Raw genomic sequence first — 25,126 nt, forward strand, 5'->3', positions numbered from 1 at the left:
TTAGACAAAGCTACATAAGACAAAGCTACACTAGACAAAGCTACATAAGACAAAACTGCATTAGACAAGGCTACATTAGATAAAGCTACATTAGACAACGCTACATAAGACAAAGCTACATAAGACAGAGCTACATAAGCAAAGCTACATTAGACAAAGCTACATAAGACAAAGCTACATAAGGCAAAGCTACATTAGACAAAGCTACATTAGACAAAGCTACATAAGACAAAACTGCATTAGACAAGGCTACATTAGACAAAGCTACATAAGACAGAGCTACATTAGACAAAGCTACATAAGGCAAAGCTACACTAGACAAAGCTACATAAGGCAAAGCTACATAAGACAAAGCTACATAAGACAAAACTGCATTAGACAAGGCTACATAAGACAAAGCTACACTAGACAAAGCTACATCAGGCAAAGCTACATAAGGCAAAGCTACATAAGACAGAGCTACATTAGACAAAGCTACATAAGACAACGCTACATAAGACAAAGCTACACTAGACAAAGCTACATTAGACAAAGCTACATAATACAGAGCTACATTAGACAAAGCTACATAAGGCAAACCTCCATTAGACAAAGCTACATAAGACAAAGCTACATTAGACAAACCTCCATAAGACAAACCTCCATTAGACAAGGCTACATAAGACAAAGCTACATTAGACAAAGCTACATAAGGCAAAGCTACATAAGACAAAGCTACATAAGACAAAGCTACATTAGACAAAGCTACATTAGACAAAGCTACATAAGACAGAGCTACATTAGACAAAGCTACATAAGGCAAACCTCCATTAGACAAAGCTACATAAGACAAAGCTACATAAGGCAAAGCGACATAAGACAAAGCTACATAAGACAAAGCTACATTAGACAAAGCTACATTAGACAAACCTCCATTAGGCAAAGCTACATTAGACAACGCTACATAAGACAACGCTACATAAGACAAAGCTACATAAGACAAAGCTACATTAGACAAAGCTACATAATACAAAACTGCATTAGACAATGCTACATTAGACAAAGCTCCATAAGACAAAGCTACATTAGACAAGGCTACATAAGACAAAACTGCATTAGACAAAGCTACATTAGACAAACCTCCATTAGACAAAGCTACATTAGACAACGCTACATAAGACAACGCTACATAAGACAAAGCTACATAAGACAAAGCTACATAAGAAAAAGCTACATAAGATAGAGCTACATTAGACAAAGCTACATAAGGCAAACCTCCATTAGACAAAGCTACATAAGACAAAGCTACATAAGGCAAAGCTACATAAGACAAAGCTACATAAGACAAAGCTACATTAGACAAAGCTACATTAGACAAACCTCCATTAGACAAAGCTACATTAGACAACGCTACATAAGACAACGCTACATAAGACAAAGCTACATAAGACAAAGCTACATTAGAAAAAGCTACATAAGACAAAACTGCATTAGACAAGGCTACATTAGACAAAGCTCCATAAGACAAAGCTACATTAGACAAGGCTACATTAGACAAGCCTACATAAGACGAAGCTACATTAGACAAGGCTACATAAGACAAAGCTACACTAGACAAAGCTACATTAGACAGAGCTACATAAGACAAAGCTACATAAGACAAAGCTACATTAGACAAAGCTACATAAGACAAAGCTACACTAGACAAAGCTACATTAGACAAAGCTACATAAGACAAAACTGCATTAGACAAAACTGCATTAGACAAGGCTACATAAGACAAAGCTACATTAGACAAAGCTACATAAGACAGAGCTACATAAGACAAAGCTACATAAGACAAAGCTACATTAGACAAAGCTACATAAGACAGAGCTACATTGGACAAAGCTACATAAGACAAAACTGCATTAGACAAGGCTACATTAGACAAAGCTACATAAGACAAGGCTACATAAGAAAATCTTTCATAAGACAAAGCTCCATTAATCAAGGCTACATGTACAAGCTATATAAGACAAAGCTACCTAAACTTCATCACGCGTGAGACCGGGGCACCATTAATTGGTAGGTGAACACTTGATTAGGAATTCATTAAACATCACTGCAATTATGTCCAGGATTTAAAATGAAATGCAATTGTAAGCTACATATATCACTCAGGGCATACTTATCCACTTCGGGCATGTCAATCCTCCCAGGGAATGCCAATCCTTCCAGGGCATGTCAATCCACTCCGGGCATGCCAATCCACCCAGGACATGTCAATCCTCCCAGGACATACTCACCCACTCCGGGCATGCCAATCCTCCCAGGACATACTCACCCACTCCGGGCATGTCAATCCTCCCAGGACATACTCACCCACTCCGGGCATGTCAATCCTCCCAGGGAATGTCAATCCACTCCGGGCATGCCAATCCACCAAAGGCATGCCAACCCACCCAGGACATACTCATCCACTCAGAGCATGTCAATCCACCCAGGGCATGCCAACCCACCCAGGACATACTCATCCACCCAGAGCATGTCAATCCACCCAGGGCATGCCAATCCAGTCCGGGCATGCCAATCCACCCAGGGCATGCTAATCCACTCCGGGCATGCCAATCCACCCCGGGCATGCCAATCCACCCAGGGCATACCAATCCAGTCCGGGCATGTCAATCCACTCCGGGCATGTCAATCCACCAAGGGCATACTAATCCAGTCCGGGCATGTCAATCCAGTCCGGGCATGTCAATCCAGTCCGGGCATGTCAATCCACCAAGGGCATACTAATCCACTCCGGGCATGTCAATCCAGTCCGGGCATGCCAATCCAGTCCGGGCATGTCAATCCACCAAGGGCATACTAATCCAGTCCGGGCATGCCAATCCAGTCCGGGCATGCCAATCCAGTCCGGGCATGCCAATCCAGTCCGGGCATGTCAATCCAGTCCGGGCATGCCAATCCAGTCCGGTCATGCCAATCCACTCCGCGCATGTCAATCCACCAAGGGCATGCCAATCCACCCAGGGCATGTCAATCCAGTCCGGGCATGCCAATCCACCCAGGGCATGTCAATCCAGTCCGGGCATGTCAATCCAGTCCGGAAATATCAATCCAGGTTAGTACAATGCAAAACAAATATTGATAGATCATTTTGTTGGTAATTAAAAATTGTTTGAAATTAGATGATACATTTTTGCACGTCAGTATCTTCTATACGATAGTACTTCAAAGCAAAATCATATTAAACTTATAAGTTTTTATAGCAAAATATAATATTTATGAATTAAGCCAAGATTTTACAAAATTTACATTTGAACGTGCATATGTTCCTGGTATCTGTGTATCGTGACGAGGATGTGCTTTATCAAGTACATGCACAATTATAAGATATTCTTATATCCAAGTGTGTGAAGTTGAAGGTAGACGGAAAATGGAAACAAAAGGAATTCTCTGGTTTCCAGGGATACCTCGATAATGGCGGGGCGTCAAGATAATGTTTAATCTGCTGCAGGAAATGTAACAAGATGGTGTTCAGTATGAAATATTACAAGATGGTGTTCAATATGAAATATTACAAGATGGTGTTCAGTATGAAATATTACAAGATGGTGTTCAGTATGAAATATTACAAGATGGTATTCAGTATGAAATATTACCAGATGGTGTTCAGTATGAAATATTACAAGATGGTGTTCAGCATGAAATATTACAAGATGCTGTTCAGTCCGTTGAAGAAACTTTATGATGTTCAGTGTGCTGAGCGAAATATCTAAAAATGACATGAAAAATAAATTTAAAAAAAAAAAAGTTCAACAAAATTATTAAGTGTTGGTATGGGGCACATACGAGTTATCTCTCTTTGTACAGTTCTCTTAGCTCGAGAGATTGTACAAGTCATTTAAAAAAATTCCACGACTACAATTACATGTATATGCCATACGTCATCACATTGCCATACGTCATCACATGTAGCCAAACTTCTAACAAAATACTAGAGAGATGTTTACGGTCATTTCAACGAGTATAACGTTTAACAGCCATTACCCCCACTAAGACAAAGCTGCTTACTTAGACCGCATTCGTTTCCTTTGTCTCAGATTATCCCTCTTGTCAGAGCCATGACCAATATGGACCAGAGCAATTCGCAGACAAGATTCTATCTGATCTTGGTTTAAGTCATGTTTGGAGACGACTTGGTGAACTTGCCATCAATCACATGTAGGATATTCTTGGCCGAATGCTCCAACGTCGGCATTCTCGAGCTCGTCCCTACTCTGTACACAGCCCGAGTTTCCTCTGGCCCTGACACCATGTCTGCTAACATGGTGTCAGGGCCAGAGGAAACTCGGGCTACTCTGGTAAGAAACTTTGGCTTGTGATGTAGAACAAAACCCCAACCTATTGACAAGGCAGCACTTGTCATCCTTGAGGGATATATAGAGTGGGGGTACGTAATTTCGCACACTTTCGGTATGCATTTAAATACATTTCCATCAAATCAATTTCAAATCAGGAAAGAATACCTCACATTGTTAGATGTACAAATGCTTCGTAACATACAAGTGTATAACCTGATATGCGCACACGTATCACTGCGCATGGGAGCTGTCGTTAACTTGTGTTTATTGCTGGGTTTGAAGACGATCGGGAACGTAATTTCGCACACCCATCTAACTTCTTTAATTCTGTTGGTAAAAATAGTTGTCAGCCATTTTGTATACAAACAACATCCTAAACTAAGATTAAGCACAATGCCATGATTAAAAAAATCTTTAAAAACAAAATAATGTGAAATTGTAAAGTGTTAATTTACCGCCATTTTTGCTTTAAATAATGACCGCTCCCTACGGAGGTAATGTAAACAAGGCGGTGAAAATAACGGGGTGTCTGCAGGTCAGCGCTGTTATTAGTTATACTTAGTGGATTTGTATTCAGTTTTGTTTATAATCTGATCAAATGATATTTTCCCTAAATATTTGCAAATTCACATGCCAATCAACAACTGTGATTATTTTAAATAAAATATTGAATCATCCGGTATCAATTTTATCGGAAAAGAGTCGTATCAGTTAAAATTTGTTTTCAAAACGAACTGTATCTGAAAGGATGTACTTAAAATAGCAAATGTTCCACTAAGGTTGGCATTAGTCAACATATAAACGAAAAAGCACAGTCCTCGACCACTTGGAGGAAAAACGCAAAAAATCGTCAGGTGTGCGAATTTACGTACTGTGCGAAATTACGTACCCTTGCTCTACCAAATGCGGCCCCTAATATCATTGAGGAGTTCCAGACGACAATACAGCACAGGCGTCTGAAGTTCTGACAGTAAACTGAGATGTAATACCATATAAGAAATAAGAGTATCTACTATAAAAAAAGATAGTAGATACTCTTATTTTTTATATGGTATTATATCTCAGTTTAGTGTCAGAACTTCAGACGCCTGTGAATACAGCCTCTATCATCACTGATGAGTCCCAGAGGACAATTCGGCCCCTAACAGTACTGCATGACGAGTCCCAGAGGACAATTCGGGCCCTAACAGTACTGCATGACGAGTCCCAGAGGACAATTCGGACCCTAACATTACTGCATGACGAGTCCCAGAGGACAATGAATGGCCCCTAACATTACCGCATGACGCGTACGAGTCCCAGAAGACAATGCGGCCCCTAACATCACTGACGAGTCCCAGAGGACAATTATTTTAAGCCTAAGGTGCCGCTCACTTCTGATTTTTGTAGAATCCTTCCAAACCCCAAAAGATGCAATATAATGAGCATGGTTATGTACATTGTATGTGGGTAGGAGAAAACTTAATTATATTTGGATGTCTTTGATGTTTTGGAGTTATATATATAAAACAAAAAAAGTGCACTCTTATTATAAATTGAAGTGGTTTATGAAGAAAGTGCACCCTGAATTTTTAAGTTACATCTCCATATAACATCAAATATAATTATATTCAAGCTTATACATACAGGCATGTACTTATAACTTGATTTACTATACATACTCCCCGTGGAAATTAAATCTGCTTTTATTGATATACTCTTATATCTTAAGAAATTATTACACACTGTATCAAAAGGCGATTTTTAAGCCAATAAAAATGCTTGTTACATGCAATGTACATTTAAGATTATATTATTCAATCTACCGAGGTGGTAAATTAAAATGGAATGATTGAACTAACAAGAGATTCCAGAGGGATCTTGGCGCCCACCATTGAATGATCTTTATAGGTTCCATGTCAGATTGATCGTCTCTCTATTTTCCCCTTCCTATTACTAATCTGTGTAAATTGAGAAAAATCCCTCCAGTACTTCTCAAACAAGGGGAACCTATATATGAAATTTGAGATTTAGCGACAATGGCTGTCTGTCGTTTATGCTGTTTTCAGATTGGTCCCAAAATGCAATACGATGGACCAAGGGGAACCTACATATGAAATTTGAGAAAGATTCCTTCTGTACCTTCTGTAAAATAGTTATAACAAACTTCAATTGTCAAAATCAAAGATGGCTGCCTGTCGGCCATGCTGTTTTCAGAGTGGTTCTAAAATGCAATATGCATAACTAGCGACCAAGGGCGACCGATATATTAAATTATAGAAATATCCTCTTTAGTGCTTTCTGAGAAATAACGATAACAATATTCAATGGTCAAAATCCAAGATGGCTGCCTATCGGCCATGTTGTTTTTCAACTGGTCCCAAAATGCAATATGCATAATTAAGGACCTAGGGAAACCTACATTTGAAATTTCAGAAAGATCCCTTCAGTACTTTCTGAGAAATAGCGATAACAACCTTCAATTGTCAAAATCCAAGATGGCTGTCTGTTGGCCATATTGTTTTCCGACTGGTTCTTAAATGCAATATGCATAACTAAGGACCAAGGGGAACCTACTTATAAAATTTGAGAAAGATACATTCAGTACCCTCCAAGAAATAGCGATAAAAAACTTCAATTGTCAAAATCCAAGATGGCTGCTTGTCGGCCATGTTGTTTTCCAATCGGTCCCAAAATGGTATATGCACAACTAAGGATCAAGGGGAACCTGCATGTGCAATTTGAGAAAGATCCCTTCAGTACTTTCTGAGATTTAGTGATGACAAACTTCCAATGTCAAAATCCAAGATGGCTGCCTGTCGGCCATGTTCTTTTCCAATCGCTGCAAAAATGGAATGTGCACAAGGGACCAAGAGAAAGGTGCATGTGAAATTTTGTAATGATCCCTTCAATACTTTCTGGGCAATAGCCCACCATCATTAGATGGTGGGCTAAAAATGAAAACTAATACAATATTCATCATCCTTTATTTTATTAAAACGTTACATTTAACATACACATGTACATTCTTGATTTCTGTTGAACAGATTTTTTTTTACATCATACAGGTTCATGTACTTTCATTTACTGTGTGAAGTAGTACACATTTAATCAAAATTTGAAATCAGACCTTTGGTGTATGTAAGATTTCCAAAACAGGTGCCCTTAACTATTCCCTAGGCTAATTAATTAAAACTTTTTCCAAAAAGGACAATTACAGGACAAATAACCACAGGATAAGAGCACAGATACATTAAATGTTGTACATTAAATATGTAACAAATCAAATCCAGTGTCAACTCAAATGTCAATCAATATGTTGATATCGTTTGGGTTTCTGTTTCAAGATTGTAGCAAGTTTCAAGTAAATATTGTATGTAGTAATTTAGTCTCCCCATGATATTGGGACCGAATTCCAGGAATAATATGTGAAAATTCAATTTAACACAGCCAGCAACAACATTGCTTTATACATGTATGCCTGAACCGTTTATAGATTTCCGGGTAGTATATATATATATATATATATATATGATATGTTTAACGACTATTTTAAAATGTTCGGATTAATTTAGAGCCAATAATGCTGATAATGATACAGGATTTATATTGTATTCTAGTAGAGTATTCTACCAGACCATTTCATACCAGTACACTGACCACCAATCCCTGAAATGTATAATCTATAACTAATTAATTAACGATATGTTTGGCCATTACAGTATAATATACGGAAATCTTGGTCAGATTACGGCCAGAGAACATTAATGTATAACTTAAGCTTACAAACATGTACATAAAATATTGTACAAGATTTAATATAAGTATTTTTTCTAATGAAATTTCTGATAAAATATCTGAATATTTGTCTTTTTAAATAAAAATATCCATCTTCACTGGATACATAAGAAGTGTTATATGTTAAAATCATTTTTGATATATACTGACAAAATAGAAACATTCACTGCATTATAAATGCTGCAGATTTTAATTTTCTAAAACGCCACACAGTACATGTACACAATACAGCTGGTTTTGGTATACAAAAAATGTATTTCAATATCAATGCCATTCAAGTCATATTATGAACTACTACCAATTATTTGACATGGATTATTCCCCAGATTTCAAAGACAATTAAGAGGCCCATGTACCATAACAGTCGTCCAATTGCAATTTGACCCATTTTGGCCCTGCCCATCAGCCCCTGATGGTCAGTCTGGGCCAATTTGCATGTGCATACCATAAAACTGTCATCCCATACTGATAATCCTTACCAAGTTTTCAGAAAGATTTTCCATGGCAATACAACAAATGCTGCTCAAAAAGGTGACTTCAGCAAACTACAGGCAAGCTTTCCCGTCTCCAGGGAGAAACGCGAGACCGCAGGCTCATGAAATTAACAATTTCTGTAAAAACACCTTTTTAAGGCCCTTCCAAAGAGCATTATATTTGATTCTACCTTATATTTTGGTCGGAGAAGATTTTTGAAATTTCAGTCAATTTGACCCCATTTTGCCATGTCTCTTTATTAGGCACCCGAGAGGTACATGTTTATATAGGGACCATGCATATATAATTCACAATTTTGGTTGAAGTTTGGCCATGTTATAGGGTTCTGCAAAGTTTCATTGAAATTGCTTGGTTCTGGAGTTTCTAAGAAGAAGTCGAAAATGTGAATTGTTTACAGATGTATGCTAAATGACAATGGACAAAAGGTGATTAGAATGACCTAAGAATGTCATTTGACCTCTGAAATGTTAAATGTCAATTCAAGGTCACCTAGCTAGCAAAAAGCCTTGGGATGACATGAAAAATAAAATAAACTCTCGCACTCAATGACTCATGTATACAATTACAATCAATACAGGATTTCAAATGAACACAATTAACATCAAAACAATGACAAATCAAAACAAACATTATAAATAAAAGCAAATTCTGGTGTAATAGCAATATCATCATTGTTTTGTGCACCAAGAACAGGTTAATAAAACAGATTACCAAGCAAATATCTTGTTCATGTACATGTCATTAATATACACACTGAAAGTAATTAAGCTTCAAATAAAACTCCACTTCTAAATTAGAAGTTTAGGCCACAGTTGTGTTTTTTTCAGTTTTGCATCCTTTGAGATTTCAAAAACCACCAGCTAGCTAGCTATAGGTGAAAAAAAAAACACAAAAATAAAAACACAAAATTTTTATTGAGGATGTTTGCATTCTGTGACACACTTTAAATATGTATGTAATTGGGAAGAAAACATACAATGTACTAAAATTATAAATAAAAGCAAATTCTGGTGTAATAGCAATATCATCATTGTTTTGTGCACCAAGAACAGGTTAATAAAACAGATTACCAAGCAAATATCTTGTTCATGTACATGTCATTAATATACACACTGAAAGTAATTAAGCTTCAAATAAAACTCCACTTCTAAATTAGAAGTTTAGGCCACAGTTGTGTTTTTTTCAGTTTTGCATCCTTTGAGATTTCAAAAACCACCAGCTAGCTAGCTATAGGTGAAAAAAAAAACACAAAAATAAAAACACAAAATTTTTATTGAGGATGTTTGCATTCTGTGACACACTTTAAATATGTATGTAATTGGGAAGAAAACATACAATGTACTTGAAAATAAATAAATAAAATAACTTAAGCACCTTCAGGAACTGACTTTGAGCTGTTAAATTCAGGTTTGGTTTATTTTACTAAATGTCCTATTAACAGCCGGCTGGGTTATTTAAGGATGTGCCTGGTTTTGGAGGTGGAGGACAGCCGGAGTACCCTGAGAAACTTTAAACTGTTGAATATGGTTGTTTGGCCATGCATATATGGTAATAAGTGTTCTGGTCGACTGGTGGTTCATATGGGTACAGTTTGATGGAGTAAATTTTACCGATATACTTCTACTAAATTGTGAAACTCAGTTTGTGTTTGTTTTTGGTGAAATTGTCCAAAAACCACCCAGCACGCAGAGGCAAAACTGGAAACAAGAGATCCCAGAGGGATCTTGGCGCCCACCATTGAATGATCTTCATAGGTTCCATGTCAGATTGATCTTTTCTCTACTTTTCCCTTCTTCTAAGTCTTACTAATCTGTGTAAATTCAGAAACAGCCCTCTATAGCTAGTACTTTCCAAACAAGGGGAAGCTATATATAAAATTTAAGATTTAGCGATAATGGCTGTCTGTCGACCATGTTGTTTTTGGATTGGTCCCAATATGCAAAACTAGGCACTGAGGGGAACCTACATATGAAATTTGAGAAAGATCCCCTGAGAAATAGCGATAACAAACTTCAATTGTCAAAATCCAAGATGGCTGCCTGTCGGCCATGTTGTTTTCTGATTAGTTTCAAAATGCAATTTGCATAACAAGGCACCAAGGGGAACCTACATATGAAATTTGAGAAAGATCCCTTCAGTACTTTCTGAGAAATAGCGATAAAAAACTTCAATTGTCAATATCCAAGATGGCTACCTGTCAGCCATGTTGTTTTCTGATTGGTCTCAAAATGCAATATGCATAACAAGGCACTGAGGGGAACGTATGTATGAAATTTGAGAAAGATCCCTTCATTACTTTCTGAGAAATAGCGATAACAAACTTCAATTGTCAAAATCCAAGATGGCTGCCTGTCGGCCATGTTGTTTTCCGATTGGTCTCAAAATGCAATATGCCTAACTAGGCAACAAGAGGAACCTACGTATGAAATTTGAGAAAGATCCCTTCATCACTTTCTGAGAAATAGCGATAACAAACTTCAATTGTCAAAATCCAAGATGGCTGTCTGTCGGCCATGTTGTTTTCCGATTGGTCTCAAAATGCAATATGCATAACAAGGCACCAAGGGGAACCTACATATGAAATTTGAGAAAGATCCCTTCAGTACTTTCTGAGAAAAAGCGATAACAAACTTCAATTGTCAAAATCCAAGATGGCTGCCTGTCGGCCATGTTGTTTTCCGATTGGTCCCAAAATGCAATATGCATAACTAGGCACCAAGTGGAACCTAGATATGAAATTTGAGAGAGATCCCTTCAGTACTTTCTGAGAAATAGCGATAACAAACTTCAATTGTCAAAATCCAAGATGGCTGCCTGTCGGCCATGTTGTTTTCCGATTGGTCTCAAAATGCAATATGCATAACAAGGTACCAAGTGGAACCTACATATGAAATTTGAGAGAGATCCCTTCAGTACTTTCTGAGAAATAGCGATAACAAACTTCAATTGTCAAAATCCAAGATGGCTACCTGTCAGCCATGTTGTTTTCCGATTGGTCTCAAAATGCAATATGCATAACAAGGCAACAAGAGGAACCTACGTATGAAATTTGAGAAAGATCCCTTCATCACTTTCTGAGAAATAGCGATAACAAACTTCAATTGACAACAAGAGATCCCAGAGGGATCTTGGCGCCCACCATTGAATGATCTTCATAGGTTCCATGTCAGATTGATCTTTTCTCTACTTTTCCCTTCTTCTAAGTCTTACTAATTTGTGTAAATTCAGAAACAGCCCTCTATAGCTAGTACTTTTCAAACAAGGGGAAGCTATATATAAAATTTAAGATTTAGCTATAATGGCTGTCTGTCGACCATGTTGTTTTTGGATTGGTCCCAATATGCAAAACTAGGCACTGAGGGGAACCTACATATGAAATTTGAGAAAGATCCCTTGAGTGCTTTCTGAGAAATAGCGATAACAAACTTCAATTGTCAAAATCCAAGATGGCTGCCTGTCGGCCATGTTGTTTTCTGATTAGTTTCAAAATGCAATATGCATAACTAGGCACCACGGGGAACCTACATATGAAATTTGAGAAAGATCCCTTCAGTACTTTCTGAGAAATAGCGATAACAAACTTCAATTGTCAATATCCAAGATGGCTACCTGTCAGCCATGTTGTTTTCTGATTGGTCTCAAAATGCAATATGCATAACAAGGCACTGAGGGGAACGTATGTATGAAATTTGAGAAAGATCCCTTCATTACTTTCTGAGAAATAGCGATAACAAACTTCAATTGTCAAAATCCAAGATGGCTGCCTGTCGGCCAGGTTGTTTTCCGATTGGTCTCAAAATGCAATATGCATAACTAGGCAACAAGAGGAACCTACGTATGAAATTTGAGAAAGATCCCTTGATCACTTTCTGAGAAATAGCGATAACAAACTTCAATTGTCAAAATCCAAGATGGCTGTCTGTCGGCCATGTTGTTTTCCGATTGGTCTCAAAATGCAATATGCATAACAAGGCACCAAGGGGAACCTACATATGAAATTTGAGAAAGATCCCTTCAGTACTTTCTGAGAAAAAGCGATAACAAACTTCAATTGTCAAAATCCAAGATGGCTGCCTGTCGGCCATGTTGTTTTCCGATTGGTCCCAAAATGCAATATGCATAACTAGGCACCAAGTGGAACCTAGATATGAAATTTGAGAGAGATCCCTTCAGTACTTTCTGAGAAATAGCGATAACAAACTTCAATTGTCAAAATCCAAGATGGCTGCCTGTCGGCCATGTTGTTTTCCGATTGGTCTCAAAATGCAATATGCATAACAAGGTACCAAGTGGAACCTACATATGAAATTTGAGAGAGATCCCTTCAGTACTTTCTGAGAAATAGCGATAACAAACTTCAATTGTCAAAATCCAAGATGGCTACCTGTCAGCCATGTTGTTTTCCGATTGGTCTCAAAATGCAATATGCATAACAAGGCAACAAGAGGAACCTACGTATGAAATTTGAGAAAGATCCCTTCATCACTTTCTGAGAAATAGCGATAACAAACTTCAATTGACAACAAGAGATCCCAGAGGGATCTTGGCGCCCACCATTGAATGATCTTCATAGGTTCCATGTCAGATTGATCTTTTCTCTACTTTTCCCTTCTTCTAAGTCTTACTAATTTGTGTAAATTCAGAAACAGCCCTCTATAGCTAGTACTTTTCAAACAAGGGGAAGCTATATATAAAATTTAAGATTTAGCTATAATGGCTGTCTGTCGACCATGTTGTTTTTGGATTGGTCCCAATATGCAAAACTAGGCACTGAGGGGAACCTACATATGAAATTTGAGAAAGATCCCTTGAGTGCTTTCTGAGAAATAGCGATAACAAACTTCAATTGTCAAAATCCAAGATGGCTGCCTGTCGGCCATGTTGTTTTCTGATTAGTTTCAAAATGCAATATGCATAACTAGGCACCACGGGGAACCTACATATGAAATTTGAGAAAGATCCCTTCAGTACTTTCTGAGAAATAGCGATAACAAACTTCAATTGTCAATATCCAAGATGGCTACCTGTCAGCCATGTTGTTTTCTGATTGGTCTCAAAATGCAATATGCATAACAAGGCACTGAGGGGAACGTATGTATGAAATTTGAGAAAGATCCCTTCATTACTTTCTGAGAAATAGCGATAACAAACTTCAATTGTCAAAATCCAAGATGGCTGCCTGTCGGCCAGGTTGTTTTCCGATTGGTCTCAAAATGCAATATGCATAACTAGGTAACAAGAGGAACATACGTATGAAATTTGAGAAAGATCCCTTCAGTACTTTCTGAGAAATAGCGATAACAAACTTCAATTGTCAAAATCCAAGATGGCTGCCTATCGGCCATGTTGTTTTCCGATTTGTCTCAAAATGCAATATGCATAACTAGGCACCAAGGGGAACCTACATATGAAATTTGAGAAAGATCCCTTCAGTGCTTTTTGAGAAATAGCGATAACAAACTTCAATTGTCAAAATCCAAGATGGCTGTCTGTCGGCCATGTTGTTTTCCGATTGGTCTCAAAATGCAATATGCATAACAAGGCACCAAGGGGAACCTACATATGAAATTTGAGAGAGATCCCTTCAGTACTTTCTGAGAAATAGTGATAACAAACTTCAATTGTCAAAATCCAAGATGGCTGCCTGTCAGCCATGTTGTTTTCCGATTTGTCTCAAAATGCAATATGCATAACTAGGCACCAAGGGGAACCTACATATGAAATTTGAGAAAGATCCCTTCAGTACTTTCTGAGAAATAGTGATAACAAACTTCAATTGTCAAAATCCAAGATGGCTGCCTGTCGGCCAGGTTGTTTTCCGATTGGTCTCAAAATGCAATATGCATAACTAGGCACCAAGGGGAACCTACATATGAAATTTGAGAAAGATCCCTTCAGTACTTTCTGAGGATTCGCGATAACAAGAATTGTTTACGGACGGACGGAGGGACGGACGGACGGACGGAGGGACGGACGGACGACGGACCACGGACGCAGGGCGATTTGAATAGCCCACCATCTGATGATGGTGGGCTAAAAACCAAGATGGCTGTCTGTCGGCCATGTTGTTTTCCGATTGGTCTCAAAATGCAATATGCATAACTAGGCACCAAGGGGAACCTACATATGAAATTTGAGAAAGATCCCTTCAGTACTTTCTGAGAAAAAGCGATAACAAACTTCAATTGTCAAAATCCAAGATGGCTGCCTGTCGGCCATGTTGTTTTCCGATTGGTCCCAAAATGCAATATGCATAACTAGGCACCAAGTGGAACCTAGATATGAAATTTGAGAGAGATCCCTTCAGTACTTTCTGAGAAATAGCGATAAAAAACTTCAATTGTCAATATCCAAGATGGCTACCTGTCAGCCATGTTGTTTTCTGATTGGTCTCAAAATGCAATATGCATAACAAGGCACTGAGGGGAACGTATGTATGAAATTTGAGAAAGATCCCTTCATTACTTTCTGAGAAATAGCGATAACAAACTTCAATTGTCAAAATCCAAGATGGCTGCCTGTCGGCCATGTTGTTTTCCGATTGGTCTCAAAATGCAATATGCCTAACTAGGCAACAAGAGGAACCTACGTATGAAATTTGAGAAAGATCCCTTCATCACTTTCTGAGAAATAGCGATAACAAACTTCAATTGTCAAAATCCAAGATGGCTGTCTGTCGGCCATGTTGTTTTCCGATTGGTCTCAAAATGCAATATGCATAACAAGGCACCAAGGGGAACCTACATATGAAATTTGAGAAAGATCCCTTCAGTACTTTCTGAGAAATAGCGATAACAAACTTCAATTGTCAAAATCCAAGATGGCTGCCTGTCGGCCATGTTGTTTTCCGATTGGTCCCAAAATGCAATATGCATAACTAGGCACCAAGTGGAACCTAGATATGAAATTTGAGAAAGATCCCTTCAGTACTTTCTGAGAAATAGCGATAACAAACTTCAATTGTCAAAATCCAAGATGGCTGCCTGTCGGCCATGTTGTTTTCCGATTGGTCTCAAAATGCAATATGCATAACAAGGTACCAAGTGGAACCTACATATGAAATTTGAGAGAGATCCTTTCAGTACTTTCTGAGAAATAGCGATAACAAACTTCAATTGTCAAAATCCAAGATGGCTGCCTGTCGGCCATGTTGTTTTCTGATTGGTCTCAAAATGCAATATGCATAACTAGGCACCAAGGGGAACCTACATATGAAATTTGAGAAAGATCCCTTCAGTACTTTCTGAGAAATAGCGATAACAAACTTCAATTGTCAAAATCCAAGATGGCTGCTTGTCGGCCATGTTGTTTTCCGATTGGTCTCAAAATGCAATATGCATAACTAGACACCAAGGGGAACCTACATATGAAATTTGAGAAAGATCCCTTCAGTGCTTTCTGACGATTAGCGATAACAAGAATTGTTTACGGACGGACGGAGGGACGGACGGACGGACGGACGGACGGACGACGGACCACGGACGCAGGGCGATTTGAATAGCCCACTATCTGATGATGGTGGGCTAAAAACACACAACTTTGGCCTTATGAAAACAAAGATTTTTTGAGCTATATATATGAATTACTATTGTTCATCAACTCCTGATTATAACTTTCCTGAATGTATCAGTATATAGTGAAAGTGGCATATTTATAGAATTAACGGGAATAACTGCTAGATTAATAATGACAACTAATATTTAAATTTAAGATGGCCTCAGGCTGCAATCAGCAAGACTTCACATTCTAGCTTACTGGATGATGATCATGACTGCCTAGATAATATCATATAACTTTTATCTGCAGCAGTGTCACCTACTTTTTTCCTTTAATGCCCATCGATATCACAACCAGGATAATAAAGGCCATCTAGCATGAACTACAATATAGATGTTATTTTAATTATATTTTGATTTAATTGAGTTGTATCTTTAATTTGTTGTCACATAAACTGCAATGTGTTCATTAATGATACAAAATGTACTTGCATACTTTTAACTCTTTACCACTTAGCACTCCCTATACTTTACCACCTAATGACGACATCTGACGCCCCTACCTGTATCCCTAATGACGACATATGACGACTTTTCAAATTTGCCACCTTTTTGTAGGGCTCGCTGACTTACCTGTAAATATGAGTTGAAGTGAAACTTTATTTTTGGATTTGCAAACTAAAATTCAATTCTGGAGACTCTCATGATTAATTTGGTGTATGACAATCATATCTTCAACAATAAATCCTTTTCTTCTCAGTGTTTTAAATCATTAATTAATTAAAATTTTTCAGTTAGCTATTAATCATTCTAGGGCTTCACCAAGTATAGCTTTTGGGGAAATAGCAGGGGCGTCATATGTCGTCATTAGGTGGTAAAGAGTTAAATTACAAATGTAGATGTACTTCTGCTTCAAACATATATACACAATTGATGCATCTTATTTTTTTTAAATTTAAGACATACAAAAATGTACATGTATTTATAAATTATAGGACATCTGTTTATACTATTGCTGAACTGAATATAATTAGGCAGGAAAAACACCACAAAGTAATTATAATAGTATCATTTATCTTCATAGAGGTTTACCAGACCAACATCTTTTGAAGCTGTCACAACCATTCGAAAAAAAAACACATTTACATAAATAATATATCCTGCAACGACCCCATGTCAGGGGGCCACAACTGGGGTGAACTTCTGAGAATTAAATGCATGGTCTTATTGCAGAGGTATACAGGATATGATAATTTATAAGAAGTTGAAGATGAAAATGATGGGTGGGCTTGATTAGCAGACATATGCATGTATATATACTGTTAAATAACTTAAATAAGAGTACACACCCCAGCACACACAATGTATGATAAGTACTGGATATTTTTTCTTGATCGTTTGACGTCAAAATACATACATGCATACATTCATCAAGTTCAAATTAAAGGCATATATATATAAACTTAAAACATATACATGTATACTGAATTGATATCATGTATACTGAATAGATCATGTATACATACTGAATAGATCATGTATACATACTGAATAGATCATGTATACATACTGAATAGATCATGTATACATACTGAATAGATCATGTATACATACTGAATAGATCATGTATACATACTGAATTTATCATGTATACATACTGAATAGATCATGTATACATACTGAATTTATCATGTATACATACTGAATAGATCATGTATACATACTGAATAGATCATGTATACATACTGAATTTATCATGTATTTATACTTCACACATCATCTACTCAATTGATCATGAAGTAAGTTATGAACATTTCAATGTAACTTTACTGAACTACAACCTATAAATTGTACATATAATCATAATGTTCAATCCTCATGAAATGCTCCATAATGTAATGTACTGTTTCCTCTACAAATTTTGACAATGATTTCAATAAATTAAACATTTCACTGTCATTCATGTTTGAACTTTGTAAATTAAGATATTTTCATTTCAAATTTAAAGGCACCATCTTTTCACTACATCACACATCAAGGGACATTCTATACTTGTACTTCCATCTGGACAGACAAAATATATTTTCTTACAATTTGTACAAAACTCATGACTGCAGCTAACTATGAATTACAGAAACACATATGTAGCTACATTGTAGCAGTGTCAACAAACATCACCTGAAGGGTGACATCATTTTTATTGATTTAAAAAACTTTACTAAATTTATTGCAAAAGTTGATGCATAACATAATAGCATGTAAATTGGACCTGTATAGGTAGAAGTAGCACTAGGATAAAGGGAGGTAACCTGAACAGAAATCTAATGCTAGGATATAATGACTAGATCCATATGCAGTGACCAATCCCTCCCCTCGGAGCTCCTGCATTTTGAAACTATATTAAAACTTGCATAACCATATTAAAATTTCTGAAGTGGCAGTATTTGTTTTTAGATATTTATTACAATCGGACAAACAATACAATAATATGTAGTATGGTTATTAAATTAAAATTTATATCCAAAGTATTTAAATGGATTGCTTGTGTGATTAAAAATCAACATTGTAAAAAAAAAAAAAAAAAAAAGTTTATCATTACTTAGCTAGGCAAACAATAAATAATTGATGGAGAACATTTTATATTTTTGTATTCAAGCTATATGAACCATTGATCTTACCAGTCAAACTTTTGCCAATCAACTTATAAAACTGTTGATTTAGAGGCCTAAAAAGGTCAGTTAACATTTCCATTACTCCCTCGTCTATGTCTGGGTGCTTACGCCCTTTACCTTTCGATAAACACTGTTCCTGCCTCGTCCCGTTAAAACCATCCATAGACATGCAATAGAAGCCTTTCTTGTCACTGAAGACAAATCTATCTTGTGTTATCAAATGAGGTAATCCAAGAAAGCTTTCCACAGCATAAACTTCCTCAAAAGGATTCCGCACTAAATTGTCCCCATCAACTATATGAATTTGTGAAAGAGGAAAGTATTTAAGCCAGCGTAGCATGTGTTTGTAATAGAATGAAGGACGAATTCCAGGATATCCTTCATTTATCCTTCCATTCTTTGGTCGAATTATTAACTCTTCAAAAGTTGGGGTTAAATCTATCGTGTTTTTATCCTTCAATTTCCGCTGGAGGTAGTCTGAAACTGCACGAGCTATAGGTTCTCGGACTATTAAAATCATTTTCATAGAACTGTTCATACTGTGCACACGCCATTCTGAGTCTTTGTTATGAAAATAATTTGAAGTTTTTTCCATGGTAATCTGTCCTTCATATGACGGTGGCATTAATGTTTTATAGTATTCAAATCCTAGCTTGAAATTTCGCTCATAGTCAAAGAAGTTGAGTTCTCTATCGGCGATCACAATGTCTGGGTGTAGTTTCAGATACTGAACCATTGCACCCTGTGCCCGCCTTTTTCACACCTATAATAAGACACTGTGGTAATCTTTGACGTAAATCTGTCTTTTTGTGAACTGGAATGTTGTTTTGAATGTCATGGTGGAGCCCGATACTGTTGCCCGGCCTGACCTTGTTAGCTGGGTCTATATAATCAGTAACCTTCGGCAGTATTCGTCTCCTAGCACCAGAATCTACCTTCTGGTTCATATCATAGTGAGGACTGCTGAGGGTCAACAAGAACAGGGCTAGGCCCACAAATACCAACAGTCCCAGCACCTTTGCCTTGGAGATCCGTCGGCAGCACAGTCCCTTGGCGCGGGGCAGGAGGCCCGCCTCTTCATGGTAGATATAATTGTTCAGCGACATGTTCATGTTGTCTTATTGGCCATCTGTAATGTAAAATTACCAACATTAAAACAAAACCATTTCAGGTAAACATTGTATGTACCTATTTATATGTTTATATAAACCCAGGACTACTGTAGTAGTTAGTCTACAGTGAGATATAGCAGGGATAGGGGCATCAGTAACTTCGGACCAGGTGAGCTAATAAAGTAACAGATTATGCAAGCTAGCACTCTTATCATGCTAATTTGGACATACAAAATCCACTTCCTGTACCAGTCATACAACAGAGAGAATATTTGAGACTCATCCATATAATTAAAATAGCTCTATAAGGTTATGACATACATTATAATGTCAGAAGAGCTAGCAATTGTCTCATTTTGTTTGGTTTAGGCCAAAAGTATTATGAAATGTGATGTTGCCTGTATGTGTTTGTAGTGCTAAATTAAAGCTTCTAATATCCACAATGCTTTGATCCCAACTAAATTCTTCAAAGGATTAGGCCTTGTCATCCACCAGGGAAAGCTGTCTAGTGTACATGTGATGAGTAATTGTAATAATTAGTCAGCATTGCGCTTGTTAATGCATGGCCATGATCATGGCATGAGTTGCTTAGCAATTAAAATCATTTAATTGCATCATGTACACAAGGATCGATGAATACCTACAATAACTGGGTAGATTACATACAGTTTATCAAGCAATCTCCAAATTAAATTCAGTATTTTCTAATTTAAGAACTAGTTCACAAAAAGAGAAAAGCACACTGTACGTGTATGCCTGATCAGTAATCGTTTTGAAGATCTGTCGTCTATAAATTACGGGATGTGAAAGCCTACAGCGATTGACCTTTATAACGCTTTAATATCTTTGAATATTTTCACTTTCTATTAAATGTTATTTTTATTTCATTTCAGAAATAAAAACAGTGACCATCAGAGTGGTAATGGTTGTAGGAATGAACCATTATGGGCGACAGGTACTGTCTGTTGGAGCCACCTATAATTATAAGTTGGTGGCAGAACTGCATTACATAGATACAGATGTAGTAATGGTGTGGCTGTAAATGATCGACCGAGAAAAGTTACCAATCTAAAACAAGAATTTGCAGTAGTACTGAAAGGTACTTTTGCCCTGAAAGTAAAGACAAAAGAGCTAGTATTGCATCTTCTTGGAAGACAAGAAGTTATGAATCGCAGGGTAGGGCCACAACTCTCGTGTGATATGACATTTTTTTTATAAAAGATGAGAACGTGAGTGTTCTCATAGACTTTGTCACTTTGCTAGTAGATTTGTGTGCCAGTTTGTGTTTATTTCCATTCTGTTAATTGAATAAATTCAATTATGATATAATCAGATAATAAAATAGGATCTCTTTTTCAAACATCCCAAAATGAGGAGTTAAAAGTCCATATTGACAACATTTGGACATCCATCATGACAATCTATAAATGGATACATTGACCCTGAGGCCGTCCCCCAGGCCTTACCCATATTACATTCAAATAATTCAATATCATAAAACTCAGGAAATGGAAAGAAATTGCAGTGGAGATTATTAGTATCAAATTATCAATTTAAGTTCATCAATTGTATGATACATAATTAAAGTTATCATATTTACGTAGGAGGACTTTATATTCCCTAGTGCAAGTTCTTCCTACGGAATAAACAATGAACTTAAATTGATAATTTGATACTAAATAATCTCACTTTCAATTTCATTTCATTTCCTGAGTCTGAAATATACATGGGATGGGAGCCCGGCTTGGTTTATGTACCAATAGCTATTTATCATGAGGATCAAAGTAATTTTACCCCTTACAGGTTGTATATTGTAACCAACTAAAACCACCAATTGGCAAGTTAATATTATTACACGTGCACTGTATAACCAATTAAAATAAACATATTACAGTAAACAATAAGTGTATATCATAAAATTTAATATACAGAGAGTGTCGGACCACACCTAGTGACTATAACAAAGTTCAAATTGGGGAATATCGAAAGGTTTGGTTTGTTTTGTTTACGTCCTATTAACAGCCAGGGTTATTTAAGGACGTGCCAGGGTTTATAGGTGGAGGAAAGCCGGAGTACCCGGAGAAAAACCACCGGCCTACAGTCAGTACCTGGCAACTGCCCACGTAGGTTTCGAACCCAGAGGTGGGAGGGCTAGTGATAAAGTGTTGGGACACCTTAACCACTTGGCCACCGCGGCCCCTTATATCGAAAGGGTCGGGTTGCGGACCTCAAATTCTGTAACTGCTCAAAAGAAATCACAGTTACTGTCATATGCATGCCATTATATCAATAATACAAAATTTATAATGAAATCAGGTGGGTGAGGTGATGGAGTTGGTGGGTCATTAATTAAGCACACAAATTCCCTTTAGATGTCAGTGTCATATATATGTTATTATATATTTGTATTGATTAAAAATTACTAACAGTTACTATAATTAATTATATTATGAGGAGCATTCTTAACTACTTCCTTTATAATCATATAATGAGTAACATACCTTGTCTATTGATTATATATATGGATCCCCGGATCCCGGAGCACCCTATGTATTAACTACCTGGTATATAACGCCCACTATAAAAGGATCCTCGGAACACCCTTTTGTATTATATAGGGAGCATTTGATTTTAACAGTTTGTAGGCTAACATTAACTAATTATTCCATAGATCTTGGAGCCGGAGTATAGAAACAATATTTGTACCTACATTTTTACTTTCTCAAAAACACCCTACATCCTGCTTTTATCAAAATTTAATTCCTTTAGATACCAACAGGGCTTAAACCCCCTACTGACCTGTAACTGTTTCTTAATCTTAACATAACAAAATGTATGTAACACATGTGGCAGTTAATTAAGCTACCATGATGTTATCAAATGATAAAAAGTTCAAATGCTATTTGTGTAAGTACTCAATGACACCCCTTTTGAGACATTCAAAATTCTTACTGAACAGTTCTCACAACTATGTTTAAACAAAAAGGCTCCATTGTAATCCCCAATTGAGATATTTTAAAAAATTTATAATTATATACACATGCAGATTTTCCCTAACGTCCACATACATGTATTTCCTCCCCCTGAAAAATGTGTGTGTGGTTAGGAGTTTGAGTGTGCGACAAAGAAAGAAAACATTCATGAAATATAATGATATTAATTAACATAATTTTACGACTGACTTGACAAACACTCTGGATCCCTTAAAGCTCATATACAATGCTGATTCACATAGGCCGTACAGTAAATACACAAATAAAATTATGTCAGGTAAGGTAGTAGGTCTTAAAACCAAAATTGGCAGTCCTAGTGCAAAAGGCATGTTACATTCATACCCTTGATATCGATTACATTAATTTATAATGCTTCATCAACAACATTCTATAAATGTATACACGGCATGTAAAGGGTTGTCGTATTAAGGAACAGAAGCTTTCAGGTCACCGGTTCACGTGGTACAAACGTGTGTATGATACACACATTCCATAGATATTATCATAACAAAAGAATACACATGTACATATCACGACATTATGAATATCAAACATCAATGAAGGTGTCGTAATTTTGTAATCCAAGTACGCCGTGTAGAGTATAGAACTGAAATAGAATCCCATGTACGTACACAATGTTTGTTACAGTCTATACCCCGGCCCACCTGGGGGTGTCTGTCTGCAGACAGGGAGCTCGCGATCGAGGCACAGCTGAATCAAAGTTGTTGGCAAAACACACATTCCTCGTTTTGAAGTGTATTTCTATCCTGATTCACATATCTGTAGGGTTTAAACATAACTTAACTTGTTGGTCACACATCGAGGAGACAACAGAATAGATATGTTTACGTTTTTATAAAATCCCATTCCCATCACGACTATGCAAGCCATGTACTAGCCAAGATGATGTTAGTCCTACATGTAAACAAAGCCAGAGTATAGGTACATCTGACCAGCCATCTGATCAAACCAAATTACACCCTTACCACAGGAATAGGCGATCATTTACGACGTCCGGCTTGTCCAGGTTTCATATCCTAGCTTAAAGCAACATTACACATGGTTATTATGACGGGACGAGGTCTCCTCGCATGCCTCTCACAACATGGAGTCACACAAGAGGAGCTATCCGTTATTTTCGTATGAGGCACACGAAGGGGTTTCGTTCTATGTTAATGTCATGCTACTCCTGTAAATGTGTAACAAAAAATCAGAAAAACATTCGTGTCATCTAATTATGCAATACTATTGGAAATTTTACAAGTTACTATCAGTCTAAATTTATTGACGTGGGCGTAGGTTTACAGAGATTTTACGTCGGCGCACCTCCCTGAATTTTGTAGTTAAATTGAAGACAGGTGCGCGACGAGGTTAAGTGTTCAATTAACCCAGACTGTGTTGTAACATTTTAAATGAATGTGTCACTGAACTGATTCAAGAGAGGATCTATAAAAACAAGACATTATCAAACCGTTAAAATAAGTGTCTGGTAACTTAAACAAACTCACTATCCAACGGAAGCTTTAAAACAAGAGGTAGACTTCTAGCATGCACTGTCCCCGATAATTGGATGTGACAGTAATCTTACTCCACACAATGGGACGTCTACATGCTTCCATGTCCCACACAGTATATCTTTATAATGCACATAGATATATACTATTTTATGTATTCATGTACATGTATATAGCCTTTGAAAATCTGATGTCAGGCCATACCAGATTTTTAAAAGACAAATAAAACATCAGAAACCGGATTAACATGTTATACATCAAAAAAGAAGGGGAGAGGTTTGAAACTACAGAAAACGCATTTAAGAAAACAATATTAAAGAAGTAGTATTTTTACGTTAATTAATAAGTATACTGAAAATAACCTTTGTTAAACTTAAGGTCTTAGTAAAACAAAATTATGATAAATATCTTTAGAAAACCAGAAAAAATACAGATCGCGATATGTTATCAACATGAAATAAAAAATCACTGATACTAAAACTTCACACGACTTAATCAGCCAAATGGCAGTTACGTATTAGGCTAATATATTATTTAAAAGGTGGAACACACGGTTTGAGTATAAATCGATGTACATATATATATAAATACGTATCAAAGCTAGGTAGACAAATTGCATGAGAATATTTATAAAAGCATTGTCTGAACATCTTAAAACCGGAGTCGTAAATCATACTACAGCGCGTACGTAATCTGCATCAAATATTCATAACAGCATCAGAGACCAGACTGCATG

The 25,126-nt window shown here is 36.9% G+C and overlaps 1 protein-coding gene across 1 annotated transcript; it reads right to left on the bottom strand.

The window, feature by feature from the left end:
* Positions 1-16,428: 16,428 nt before the first annotated feature.
* LOC117343574 (heparan sulfate glucosamine 3-O-sulfotransferase 1-like) lies at positions 16,429-23,992 on the bottom strand. Its single transcript, XM_033905999.1, is given in 3 exon segments — positions 16,429-19,513; positions 19,515-19,900; positions 23,863-23,992. Coding segments are annotated over 2 exon segments (1,146 nt in total). The 5' UTR covers positions 19,884-19,900; positions 23,863-23,992; the 3' UTR covers positions 16,429-18,736.
* Positions 23,993-25,126: the final 1,134 nt, after the last annotated feature.

The sequence above is a fragment of the Pecten maximus genome, chromosome 15 (genome assembly GCF_902652985.1).
Source record: "Pecten maximus chromosome 15, xPecMax1.1, whole genome shotgun sequence".
NCBI classification, from domain to species: Eukaryota; Metazoa; Mollusca; class Bivalvia; order Pectinida; family Pectinidae; genus Pecten; species Pecten maximus.